Source organism: Notolepis coatsorum (genome assembly GCF_963971535.1).
Source record: "Notolepis coatsorum genome assembly, chromosome: 18".
Lineage (NCBI taxonomy): Eukaryota > Metazoa > Chordata > Actinopteri > Aulopiformes > Paralepididae > Notolepis > Notolepis coatsorum.
Window position 1 is genome coordinate 60,717,518 of NC_140182.1, and position 14,244 is coordinate 60,731,761.

The 14,244-nt window shown below is 46.2% G+C and overlaps 1 protein-coding gene across 1 annotated transcript in view; it reads left to right on the forward strand.

The window, feature by feature from the left end:
• Positions 1 to 14,244, forward strand: part of LOC311245375 (solute carrier family 23 member 2) — a gene marked incomplete at both ends in the record, with an annotated part of 453,290 nt that overhangs the window by 340,323 nt on the left and 98,723 nt on the right. Inside the window, one exon of the mRNA XM_084335217.1 lies at positions 9,885 to 10,002. Coding sequence (XP_084191343.1) covers positions 9,885 to 10,002 — 118 coding nt within the window. The remainder of the gene's footprint in view (positions 1 to 9,884; positions 10,003 to 14,244) is intronic.

Below are 14,244 nucleotides of genomic sequence, written 5' to 3' on the forward strand. Positions count from 1 at the left end.
AGGAACTAGGTCTGTCCCATGTGCTTTGTCAACAGTTGAATTTGATTTGGCACCAACATCAAACAGCCACCTCGGGTTATCATGACAGGGTAACGGTTAGCTGTTCATTGTCCTCCGTTTGTATTATTTGGATAATGCTTTTTTCTGGAAACGAACAGGGAAGAGCTCCGTTACTCCTAGTAAATAAAACTTGGGAATGCCCTTTAGCTCAAGGAACGTCTGAAATTAGAAACTGGACAATTATATACAGTATAGTATAATAATTATATCTGAGGCAGGAAGGAACTAGAGGAAGCACGATCGAAGTTATTCAACATAGTTTCCGGAGATTTATTTTCCTTCATTCGTGATCGAAGAGCTAATTACTTCTCTCCCACATTCTCACGAGTGCCACAACTGCTACCTCCAAGTCGAATGACCAACCATGCAAGGTGCCAACCTGCTCATCCGGAGCAATTAGGGGTTAAGTGTCTTGCTCAAGGACACATCGACAAGCAGCGGTTGAGCATCGACCTATCAGCCCCTCACATGACCCATATCCCAAGTATCAACAGCCTCATTCCTTCCGACAACTTACCCCTCCACTACTCCACAATCAGGGTCCACAGTTTGGGGTCCGCTCGTGTGACGCCTGCTATTCCGCTGTACTTTCAGCTGTAAGTGATGTCCAACATCCTCACCAAATGCATAACCACCTGCCGAGTTGGTCTGTTCTCACCTTACACCAACTTCACCCCAGCTGTCAACGGCTCAACAATCAAACTTCTAGGCAGATGAAATTCGGACACCTTCCAACACTTACTTCCATGCCAATGCAACCCACATCAAGAAAGCTCAACTCTCCCTCATACGGGAGTCTTCTACCCGCCACCAGAAACCATCCATGTCCCTCAGCCTGGCTGGATGTTTTGGGAGAGTCTGTTCTCCGCTATACAACCTGATCCTAGACGATGACGAAGTTCAGCTGGCTCCACCAAGGCGAAGAGGCATTCAGCAGGCTTTCATACAAAGCATCCTCCCCTCATCCACGCCAAATATCTTATGAGTACACCTCAACCATCCTTCTAGACATTATAGAATACACAATGCCTCCCCAATTATTTATTCATCATAGAAGACTAAACTGGGCACTGAAATTGGCATGGTTTTGGTTGAGCCAATGACCACTTGATTCCTGCAGGGGCCACCCACACTCAACATGTGTGATTCAGTATTGCCTTGCCATCTCTTCCCAGGTGGCAATTTATTTTAACAAAAAGATCACTTACAGCACCTTTAATCTGCTGAATCCCCTCAACCAGCTGCTGCTGTGTTCACTGTATCAGCTGACCTTTCCTTTACCACTGCCCCCTCAATCCGAGCTCTGCAAGATTTGTCTTCATGTGCTTCTCCCGTGCCCTGATAATGTCCGACTAAAGACATTATGTTGAGTGAACCTTGTTTTAAAAGGGTCAGCTCATCCACCATGCCTGGATCGTAATCAGCCACATCCCTCTTAGCCTAGTGCCCTTTTACAAAGCCCAGACCCACCCCTCTCCATGCAGCAAGGTTGTACAGCTTATACCCCTGCAGAGGCACAGCTAACAAAATTACTCAAGTGTCAACTCTTATTGTGTCAAGTGATTCAGAGTTGGGACATTTTTATTTGCCTTTAGAGCATGCTGTGGGAGTCTCGTTGTATGGGAAAACAGCTGCAGAAAAGCACAAACAAAGTGTTTTTTGACAGTATTTGTTTCGTCAAAGAGAAATTACACTGTGATGCTATTTTTCCCTGTTTTCTTTGTTAAAATATTTGTTTTCATATTCTTTAAAATACACGACTGTTGATTACATTAAGTGGAGAATATATTTTTTATTAATATTTAAAATATTATAAATATGCATTTCTCTGCATGGATTCATGTTAGTACACCTTACAAAATAGAATGCCTCCCAGGCCTACAAAGACACAGACGATGCCTGATCTTGTCCTTAGCCTCTGAGACATAAGTCATGTCTTTTGAAAGGCTTACTGTCATGGTTTGCTTATCATTTAGAGAACAGTAGAGCTGTTGAAAGGACTATCACAGCATGGCCTAAAGGACTTATCATCGCCATAATGGCGCATAATCTCACACATGTCCATAAACTCTAAACTGTTTTTCGCAATGCGCTCATTCATTTATTATGAGAGGTATTGTTTAGAATAAATTAGTTTGAGCATGGCCACCGATGATGTCATCGGAGGGACGTTGGACCATTGTGTTAATTACAGCTCCATTATGAAATGAGGTAGATAAAGAAAACAACTGCTATCTTATCATTTCATTGAAGCTAAATGAACGTGTGCAAAACAGTTTTTGGATGTGTGTGATGTGTGCCCCTTTAACTCATTCGGCGCCAGCTATTAGTCGGGGCCCGCTGTAGCTAGGCCGCGCTTTAATCGATAGGAGTGTGTCACCTTGTTTGTAGAGCTATAACTATATTCTATATTATAGCTATGGATACAATACTATGGCCCATTTGACATCACCTATCTATTGTTCAATATGTGAAAAATAATTCATTTTGTTTCGTTTTATACAGATTTAATATATGCCAGATGCATACTTCATTCAACCCAGTTACATTTTTGGCATTTCAAAGAATTTGTAATTGAAAAAGGTGCAGCAAGCGGGAAGCCATCGGCACCCCTGCTTCTAACATCCCTGCGAGGGTTTTGGTGTTTTTCCATAAAAAATCAATAGACTTTGAAGGCTAATGTGTCCTTATTTATTTATTTTTAAACCTTTATTTACCCAGGGTAGGTTCGCTGAGCACGGATGCTCTTTTTCAGCTACGCCCTGCTTCACATTCACACAGTTCCATTCATACCTGGGAGCTGCCCAGTACTGCGCAGGCTGACACTGTTGGCCACTGAGCAACTCCACTGGAGCAGTTGGGGGTTTAGTGCCTTGCTCAAGGGCACTTCAGCGGTTGGTGTTAAGGGTATGGGAGAGAGTTATTCATTCACTTCCCCAGCCCAGATTTTTCCTGCCGGTCCGGGGGATCGAACCGGCGACCTTCCGGTCACAAACCCGCTTCTCTAACCTTTAGGCCACCGCTGTCCTTTTCTTGATGCACAGTCACGAGCAAGTACAGTGGGACATTGAAAGACAAAATTGGCAAGCTGCCTAGAAAACTAAGGTGAAAATTGATAGACTTTGAAGGCTAATGTATCCCTTTCTTGATACCTAGAGTAGTCACAAGCTTGTACAGTGGGACGTTGAAAGACACAATTGACAAACTGCCTAGAAAACTAAGGTGAAAATGTATAGACTTTGAAAGCTAATGTATCCCTTTCTTGATACCGTCACAAGCTCGTACAGTGGGACATTCAAAGACAAAATTGGCAAACTGGCTAGAAAACTAAGGTGAAAATGTGAAAATACTTGTACAAATAAATACTTGAAAATACAAAACTTGTAAAAAGGTATGTTTAACTTAAAAACGTGTGTTGGTCCTTGTATCAATAGTGCAGTCAATCAACTAGAAAACAAACAAAAAAACACTTCTCCATTCCTTGCCCTGGGCTCTTTAAACACCCACATTTGACAGGCCTGTTGCCTATAATCATCTGCTTGACAATGATAACACTTGCAGGGCAGCCCCCTTTGTTTCGTTATGGCTTCGCTCAGCACCAGTTGCACTGTACCTCACTTTGTGCACGAGCACTGAGTAAAAAATTCCACCATGTACCTTTACATCCCAACATTCGTCTGGCCACACCCCCATCCGCTTACCTTCATAAGCAGGAGTGTGGTCACCTACTCGCCTCCTTCTTCATTTTCACCACAAGGAAGTGCCTTCTTCTTTTGTTTTCCAACTTTCTTCTACTAACAACCTCGTCAAGTGGGGATCTACCCCCACTTGACGAGGTTGTTAGTAGAAGAAAGTTGGAAAACAAAAGAAGATACGTTGACATCATATCTTTATTTTCTCTCTCACTATTTTCGAGAAAATACGGCGATATTGTCTTCGTTACTGGAGGTCATTCCGACCTTCAATGGCTTTTTCGTATTAGGAGCTCACGCCGCTGACATGCTCCCCAGCTACAGTCCTCCTTGCTGCGGCTGGATGGGGTTGCCCTCCGGCCACACAGCTGGACTGTGGGAAGCACCGACTGTTGTGAGAAGCGGTTGTTTCCAGGTTGGGTACGTACTGTTTTGCTTGCAAGCTCTGGTTGTTGTTGATGCTGTGGGGGTTAGCTGACAATTTACGAAACGCCGACTTCAGGCTGGGGTCCTCTGCTCGGCTTAAACGGCGGTCGGAGGATCTTGGTCTGACGCCCATGATGGTCAATCTAGTGGGCCCCGACCAGGACCTGGTGATCCCAGGATTCTCGAGCGGATGCTTCTCTGTCCCGTGCAGGCCCCATCTTTCATATACAAATGAAAGTATACCCTAACGAGGAAATGTGGGCATAGGATCTTCTTTATCGGGAGTTCCATGCTCAAAGTCGGCTGCAGCCCGAAATGGGAACTGTGCTGGCCCCGCTGCATGTCTGGATCACCTTTGAAAACTGTGTTCTGACATTCTTTTTCTTTTCCCTCTTAGGGGAGGGACTTGGACAGCGGCCTGTCTGAAGTGTGGCTTGTTATGTCGTTGTATACAGTTCAGGTGATAGCTGCTTAGCTGGCGTGCTAGTTGTGGACTACTGTGTTAGCCAGTCAGCTGTTAGCTGCGGCGCTAGCCCGCTGTGTTACCAGGCTAGTAACGTTAGCTTGTTGCTATAAGTCGATCGGCTGTTCGCTTAATGCTACACTGTTGAACGTTTTCTATGACTATAACATGCCTTAAACACTCTGACTACGACGTCATCTTTGACAGAGGATGTTAGTCGAACCTACACCGGAGCCCTGCCAGCGAGGACTGCGTCAAACATGGAGAAACGTAGCGGCTGGGTGGTGCAACGACGTTTCCCTCGTCGTCAACACAGGGATGCTGTGTTCAACTTCGGTGCCCCGTTAGCCAGATTGCAGTTCTCTTGGCCGGCGCTCAGGGTAGGGAGGTCCCGACCGGACCTTAAACACTTCTTCTTTCCTTCCCTTCTAAATGTTTTGTAATAACGATGTTTTCCAAAACGTGTGTTGCTGCAATACGTTGAGGATACGGCTCGTGTTGTGTGTGAATTGTCTTGTCACTGGTATAGCTTCTCTCTCCATAGAAATCGGGTTGTTGTTACATGTGTAAAAATGATCTGCTTAGTTGTGATGAGAACATGTGTGTTCATGTAAAGTGAACTCACAACTAAGGGGGTTATTTAACCTATAAAGCTATGCTTAGTGACATGTGAGTAAGGAATGAATTCTTTTCTCAGCCTGTAATGACAATGAACATTGTGTTCACATATTAACAGGGTTACCTGTTCAACTTGGTTGTATCAAGGGTAAGGAAGGAGGGGTGATCCCCCCGGTTCCCTGGGGCTTCCCCACCCTCCTCTCAGACATGTTGTTTACAATATATTGTGTCACTGTGTTTGTGGGGATACGATGTAACTCTCAGCTTAATTGCTGGGGTTGTGCTAACCGCTTGAGAAACTATATTTTCCTAAAGAAAAGATTGTTTGGTCACTTATCGTGTGTGCTTAGCAAGGCCTGTGGCCAATACATAATCGAGGATTCTGTATTCTCTCGTTATGAAAAACGGCGTTCCTCTGTAGAGAGTGTACTTTTGCCATTTTTTGTTGTGATGAAGGGTTGTGTGTGTCTTGTGATCTACAACTGGGTTAGGTTTGGCCACAGAAGCACATGTGTAAGTCTGGTACCGGGGCTCTTAAAGGGGGCCCTCTCTATTCTGTGTGTTTTCCTTAGTAAAAATCAGATAGCAGGTTAGCACATGAGCTATGTGAAGCTGTTAGACACGTCATGTAGCTGACTATGACTGTGTCATGCTCTTTTTTGTCATTACATCGTATCATGGGTGTGGGGTCGTAAAGGGGTGAACTGGTAATCCTTTCCTCCCCTTTTCTGATTGGTCAGGGGTTAAAACCTCCTGTCCTTCAAGGTTCCTGTCACATTGCTGTTCGGCACGTTACAGGGTAAGAGGGGGGGGGGGGGGAGTTTCCTGTTCCCATGCCCTGGAAGATTGGGCGTGTGCACCGCAGAAATTCCCCCGCCATAGAGTACGTCACTGTGCACGTCTCTGTTGGTAAGACTTCCGTGAGTTGTTCAGGTCCATGTTATGGATCTGTTTCAGGGAGTTGTCAGAGCTCCTCCTCACGAAGCTCCTCCTCTGGCCTTCTGTGAGTTCGGACTCTCCTTCCCTGTGAGGGAGCCTCCTCAGAGTTCAGAGCCTCCTCCTCAGATTGTCAAGGTGAGTAGAACTTCAAAAAGGAGTTCTGCTCTATTGTGTGTGTATTCGATTCAATTAGATTATTGAGTGTGTATTGGTTCAGTGCCTCCTCCTCGGAGAGCCCTAACCCAAATATAACATAGCTCAATGTTGCAATATATTCTTTTCAATCTATACAGCTCGCGTGGGAAGTCTCTCTGGGGATTTCCGTCTCATCCCACCACCCTATGGCGAGGGTGGTGGGATGTAAAAATGTAAACAATTTTTACCCTCAGCTGCGTCACGTGGGATTCATGTCAGTCTGTGTTTCTTTCTTTTTTGGATAAAAAGAGGAAGGTACATGAAGCACGACGGCTCTGTGTCGTTCTCCCAGGCGACTTGGAGGAACAATGTTTGGTGTCTTGCTAGACTATCCATTGATGTGTTTGGGTCTCGACGCATACATAGTGCTGGCTCGGTGTGTTTCTGTTAAAGAATCACGCATGGGCTAAGTGCGCCTTGGTTGCTTGTTAAAACAGCGTTTTTATAGGGCAACTGGGATGGAGTTTTGTCTCTTCCGAGCGCCAGTTTACTAGGTTGTCTCGATGAATTCTCGTTCATATCTGGGGGATGTTAACGGAATAGATCAGAACATAGGTAGAGGGGTCTCACGCCCTTGGGGTGGGCCACTGAGCACTGTCCAAATGGGACCGTCTGGGTGGCGCCCTCTTTTCATGTTTTAGATCGACACGCATACCTACCCCCTCTTCTGGAGTGGGCATGTCGGCGTGGTTAGGACACGGGACTGGTCTGGTCGCGCTGGTCCAGGTCAGTTAACCCGTTGTCCGCCGGGGATGCAGATCTGCTGTTCTGGTACCCTGAGGGACTTGTGCTTTTTTCGGGGGGAAAAATGCCGGGTCGGTCCGGGTGTCACAGGGTTAGGCGTTATGGAGACCCTTTGTTGGGTACATGTTGTACTCTGCACTATCGTAATGGCTTACGGCCATACCAACCTGTACACGCCCGATCTCGTCCGATCTCGGTAGCCAAGCAGGTTCGGTCCTGGTTAGTACTTGGTTGGGAGACCGCCTGGGAATACCAAGTGCGGTGTGCTTAGGGCTGGTTCTCCATTCTTTTCGCTCCTCTCTCACGCGTGGCGAAGAGGGGGCTGTTGGGGTGGTCTTGGACCTCCTCTGGTAACCCTGTGCTTCCCGTGCCGCCCGGCCCGGTCCGAAGTAAAGTTTCGTTGATACCGTAGGCCTGGGATAACCCTTTTTTTCTTGAGGGGTTATAAGAACAACCACCGTCTGTACCGCGAGGGTGGTTGATTCCCTGGTGTGTTGGAGCAGAGTCAACTCCCGGGTTACCCGGTTGAGTGTGCCCCTGCACGTTCATGACGTCTGCCAATCATGTCAGCCTTCTCTGCCTCGACCCCTCTGGGTGGGTTTTTTTTTTAATGGAGGCTTGTCATGGTGATCAACAATGCCAGCATACGCCCCTTCCGCCGGGGGGGGCTGTTTTCAGCTGACTCCTTTGGCGCCTGTCTCCTCCGCAGTGCTCCAGGCTCAGGTTACAGCCTGCTGCCTGGTTTCCCCGGTGCGCTGCCTGCTTCCGTTGGTTAACCTTTTTTGTGTGCTTACGGCCATGCTGACTGCCTGTTCTGCAGGGTCAGTGTGCCAGGCGGTGTGCTATTGGCGGGAAAGGACCTGCTCTTGGAGGGGCCTTATCCGAATACGCTGGCGATGTGGGGGGCGGTGTCACTAAGTGACCGCCTGGTGGGGTATTGATGCCTGGCGTCATTGACCTCTCCGGGCCCCCTTTTTCCAGGGGATCCAGTCTCTTTGGTGGGTCTGGGTCTTCCTTCGCGCTCCGCTGCTACAGCCTTGCCACAGGGTTGGGTTGCTCTTGCCCCGTGTTTTTGGGGGCAGTAACGAGGTTGTTCCTTCCGTTCGTTCCCGGGTAGCATGCGGGTTGTACGTGTGTGTAGTCGTGGGGTCAAGCCACGGTCTGCTCACCCTGTGCGTTGAGTTGCTTGAGTTCCTCTTCGCACGGTCGGATCCGTCTCCCTCCCGTAAACCTCCAATAGGGGGGGTATCCTCCATTAGGGAGGGTCGGGGGGGCTCGGTCCTCCCCGGTCTGATGGTTGTGGGGGGCCTCAGCGGGGTACATTTGTCGGGCTATGGCTCCCGCTCAGCTCCTGTTGTGCAACTGGTGCTGAGCGAAGCCATAACGAAACAGAACGTAAGGTTATGTATATAACCAAGTTCTGTGAGTTATGGTGCGCTCAGCACCAGTTGCACAACAGGAGCTGCGGCCCTAGATCTCGCCTTATGGTGAAAGTTTGGGAAGGAGGCGAGTAGGTGACCACACTCCTGCTTATGAAGGTAAGCGGATGGGGGTGTCGCCAGACAAATGTTGGGATGTAAAGGTACATGGTGGAATTTGTTATTCAGTGCTCGTGCACGAAGTGAGGTACAGTGCAACTGGTGCTGAGCGCACCATAACTCACAGAACTTGGTTATATACATAATCTTACATTTTCACTCGCTCTGGCTGCTCTAGTATGGCAACATGGCGGCCACTGGGATGCGTCTAATATAACTCTAGAGGACCAGCAAATGTAAACAGACTTGGGGCTGTTTGTAGAGCTAAATCTATACTTTATACTAGTATTGCTATCTGTCCATTCTCATTGTCAATTGAGACCATAAAGCGTCCCTTCAAAATGGCTTAAAGAAAAAAAATGCATCAATACGTTCTCATTTTATATTGCCGTAAATATAAGCGTTATACGGGATTCCGGCTAGGATATTTCCTGGAAGGCGAGATAAAGGGCTAATAGCTACTAACGTTATATCCAATGGCATTTCCGTTATACATAAGCTACAGTTAAAACTCAAACTGCATATGATCGGCACGATCCTCAAGCATGTATGCATGAAAGGGGGAGGGGGGGGGGGGGGGGGGGACGTTGTTTCTTATTATTGATTACCAATAACCGTGTTCGTCTAAGTAGCCACATAGGCTGATCGCCTGGTTGAGTATCATAACAAGGCCCGATCGGGCTGTACTTTACGTGAAAAAGATCTTACCATGAGCCGGTTGGATCCCCCCGAGCATTTATCCGTTATCGATCGCCATCTGGTAGATCGATATGTCCATTGGCTGATGATAAATCCCCTTAACGTATTCCAAGCTACAGGCTGCAGATCCAGAATCCAGCTAACTGGAAACTCCATTGAAAGTAAAAAAAAAAATAGTGCACCATTCAGCCACAGGGCACACTGCATTATCGCGACAGCACCCCTAAGACGATCTGGCCGGTAATGCACTTTGGCGAATTCAAAGAGTAGGGTACATCTGCAGTGCAGCTCTGCGACCTTGAATAGGTTATTAAAATGGAATAAAGCCAAAACAACTTGCCACGGATATATCCGTCCTTCTGTCCTTTAAGCATGGAATCGAAAGATGGATATATCCGTCCTGGCCCCCATTGTGTTAAGTACAAATCCACTAATGACCGTGAGTAACCGGTCTCAAGGGAAAGTGGCTTTGAGTGACAATTTTTTTTTGCTTTGTCTCCTTTCCCACAGGACGGTCTGCCTCATCCTCCTGTTCTCCCAGTACCTCAGTAAGGTCAACGTCCCGATGATCGCTTACAAGGATAAGAAGTGGAAGGTTTTCCAGTATCCCCTTTTCAAGCTTTTCTCTGTGAGTATTAGAAATGACACTTTACAGCACATTTTACAGTTTAATCGCCCCCAAAAGTAGCCATTTTAGTTTTAGTTTTTGAGGACTGCATACTTTTTTTGCAAACCAAAATATTATACTTTATACTTATAACACATGCATGAGCCTGATCTCTTTTGAAAGATGACATTCTGAAATGTCTGATACAATATAGAACATTCACTTTTAGTGCTAATGAAATAGGGTAACATATGTCTGAACTTGAGCTGTAGAAAAACTTGTTACTCACGTTTTTTTGTAGTAGTTAGTATTCCAGAAGTAGTGTAAAGGCAATCATACGAACCACAGTTGCCTTGAGGCTCCAGGTAATGCGTTGTTAGTCCGACACGCTCCGAATTGCAATCCAAAAAGAAAAGATGACGCTGATCCAATGTACTTTCAAAACAAACAGGATTTATTGGGAAGCGAGTCACAACAGCCCCAATAGCTGCCTACCACTATAAAACAAACAAAAAGGGTATGTAAATGAACTTAAACTGTCAATCAAATGCGAATTGAGTGCGAATTGAGTGCGGTCAAAAAACTATATGGTACCGCTCCACCTGGGCCTGCATCAGGCCCGGACTGGCCATCGGGAGCACCGGGAGTTTTCCCGGTGGCCTGGCCTGCACAGATAAAAAAAAATTAAATTAAAAATTAAAAAAAAATATTATAATTTTATTTTTTTTTATTATTTTTTTTTCCTTTTTTGCCAGGCCATTGTTTCTAGTTGTGGCGGCGGCGTGGCGCGATAGTTAGATAACCTAGGTGGGTGGGGAACAACCAGGATTTCACTGTCTGCGACAGAGTTGGAGAACTATCTGACTCTCTCCCTCGGATCACACACCAGGCGATACAACTGATTGACAGTGGAGGCGGCGAATGGAAAGGCAGATGGCACTCTGCAGAATACTGTAACAGCCAGGCAGTGAGCCAGGTAGTTTTGTAATAATGAAAGGTCTGTTATTTAATGTTTGTGTAAGGGCTATTTTAACTGTTGATGGGTAGTGCATCAGTAAAGTGAATATGGTATTGTGCTCTTGCTCTGTTTGAATAGGTGGAGAGAGTGGTTAACTGTATTATAATAGTAAATAGACAAATATGTTGTGCTCTTGCTTTTTTCTTTTTGAAGGTGGAGAGAGTAGCATTGCTAGTGCCACAACAGTTTTATTTGAGGTTCATAACAGTACATTGTACTAAGCAATTGTTGGCTCATTAGTTTGTGATTCACATGCACTAAAATTCACCAGAATGCAGGAAATTAAGTCTTTGTAACAAAAAATCCTGGTGGGGGACCCCCAGACCCCCCGCTTAAAAAGTGGCCTGACTGGGGCTATATTTCGCGCTATATCTCCCGGTACGAATTATTTCCCCAGTCCGGCCCTGGCCTGCATGAACTCTAAATTACCTGCCATGTTATAGGAGTGGTTAGGGGGAATGTGGGAAAAAAGGGGAGTTGACCAGGTAAGTCTCCATCTTGGATTTCATTGACAAATATTAATAAACACAAAGCATGAATACCATACTAAACTATATTTCTAAGGGGGCAATAAAGATACAATTTATCATCATAGGATTTGGCCTCTAATTGTTCTTGTAGGCAAACGAAACAATTACAACTTTCAAAATATAAAAAAGGAGCCAAAATGTATAGTCCATTCAAAATTCAAAATCAAAGCAAAAAAATCTTCCATCTTCCAAGTTATCAGTAAGAGTGTATTAGTGAACAGGGGTGTGTGTGTATGTGTGTGTTCTATGTAGGAGCCTCGAGCAGCAGGCACAACTTTGTGATCGGTCTGCAAAGAGTGGTAGTCTGGGTTCTCACTTGAACCTGTCTAACCAGTCCTCTGGAGTCGGGCATGGTTTGTATGACCCGCCCCAGGATCCAGGAGTTGCGGGGGGCAGTATCATCAATGATGAGAACAATATCTCCGGTATCAAAGTTCCTTCTTTTCCATATCCATTTTTGGCATTCTGTAACTCGGGCAGGTACTCCTTTGTCCATCTCTTCCAAAAAAGGTCGGCCATATATTGTACCTGCCGCCATCTGCGTCTAGGGTAGCAGTCCTCTGGTGTGAACACTCCAGGTGGTATAGAAGGTTTGGTGTTCATCAGAAGTAGGTGGTTGGGTGTGAGAGGTTCTAGGTCATTAGGGTCATTAGAGGCTGTGGTGATGGGCCTGTCGTTGATGATTGATTCTACCTCACATAACAAGGTCTGCAGACTTTCTTCGTCAAGTGTCTGTTGCTGTAGAATAGCGCTAAGGACCCTTCTGACTGTCCGGATTTGTCTCTCCCAAACACCACCATGGTGGGAACCGGAAGGGGGGTTAAAAACCCATGTGATGCCCCTTTTAAGCAGAGTGTCTTTAATGTGGACCTCGTCAAGGCCCTGGATGGCCTCTCTAAGTTCCCGCTCTGCTCTAACTAGGTTGGTTCCATTATCGGAGCGCATGAACTTGACTTGACCTCTCCTAGCAGTGAACCTTCGGATGGCATTTATACAAGAGTGTGTGTCCAATGAATGTGCCACTTCCAGATGCACCGCTCGTATGTTTAGACATGTAAAGATGAGTCCATAGCGTTTAACGGTTTTTCTACCACACTTGGTCACAAACGGTCCAAAGTAATCGACACCAACATTGGTGAAAGGTGGTTCATCTGGGGTGACTCTCTCCATAGGCAGATCTGCCATGTGCTGCTCACCTTTACTTCCACTCAATCTTCTGCAGGTGACACACTTAGCTATTAACTTCCGTATGGCTGCATTAGCACATGGGACCCAGTACTGTTGCCTGATACGAGAAAGAAGATAACTCTGTCCACCGTGTCCAGTATCCTCATGTATCTGCCTGCTGATGAGTTGGGTAACGTGATGGTCCTTAGGCAGAATAGCAGGGTGTTTAGCTTGTGCTGGCATGGCTGACCTGCTTAATCTTCCCCTACTCTCAACACGTCGTCCTGAAGAACTGGACACAGTTTATGAAGATGGCTGCTACTTTTCACAGTGGAACCCCTTCTCAGTGCCATAATCTCTTCTGGAAAGGCTCTTTGCTGGCAAAACTTTATGATTTCCACTTCTGCTTGCTGGAGTTCCTTTACAGAGAGTGATCCTTGGTTTGATTCTCCCTTCTGATTTTTCAGTTCATCTTTCCTTATTTTCTCATTTTTCTCATCCACTTTGGCTGTTTTTACCATTGCTCATTTCTCACACTTTTGTTTTAGTGCATCTTTGATCTTGAGCATCCAGGCAATTACTTTTTTGAGTCTGTGCCACTCGGAATAGTGAGAGATGAGCCTGCAAACAGTTTCCAGGTCCTGCTTTACAGATGTAGTATTCACAACTGCAGCTCTCTTGACCTCTGGATCATCTGCAGCAAGGGCTTGATCTGGCATGTCTGGCCAGTTAATCTCTGGCTTCATTAAGAAGCCTGGCCCTGAGATCCATGTTCTATTTTTTAGGAACATGCTTGTTGAGATGCCTCTTGATGCACAATCGGCAGGATTCAGTGCAGTACTTATATGTCTCCATTGGGAAACCTCAGAAGCTGCTCGGATGGCTGTGACTCTATTCGCAACGAAAGTGTGAAATCTGGTAGTTTCATTCTTAATGTATTTCAACACTGATGTGCTATCTGTCCAGAATACGGAGCTCCCAAGTGGGACTTCCAGTTCAGCTTGCATCATCTTGTCCATACGAGCGGCTACTGTAGCTGCCGTTAGTTCCATTCGTGGTATGGTGACTGACTTCAGTGGTGCGACCCGGGCCTTACCCATGATGAAGGAACAGTGGATTTGATGTTCAATGTTTTCCAACAACAGGTAGGTAACAGTGCCATAACCAGTCTCACATGCATCGGAAAAGTGATGGAGCTGAGCTGAAACCACGTTTCCAAAACCCTGGGGTTTGATGCATCTCTTGACCTTGTAGTCTGATAGATGGTGTAGATCCATTAACCAGTGGTGCCATTTCTGAGCAAGGACCATTGGAATGCTTTCGTCCCACCCAAGCTTCATCCTGCTTAGCTCTTGCAGTAACTGCTTTGCCGGAAGGATGACGGGTGCCAGAACTCCCAGGGGGTCGTAGACGGAACTAACCATAGAAAGGATACCCCTTCTAGTAAGTGGTCTGTCTTGGATGGCTATCTTGAACTGCAGTGAGTCTGATTCAATGCACCACTGGATACCGAGTGCCCTTTCGACTGGCAACACGTCCTGATCCAAA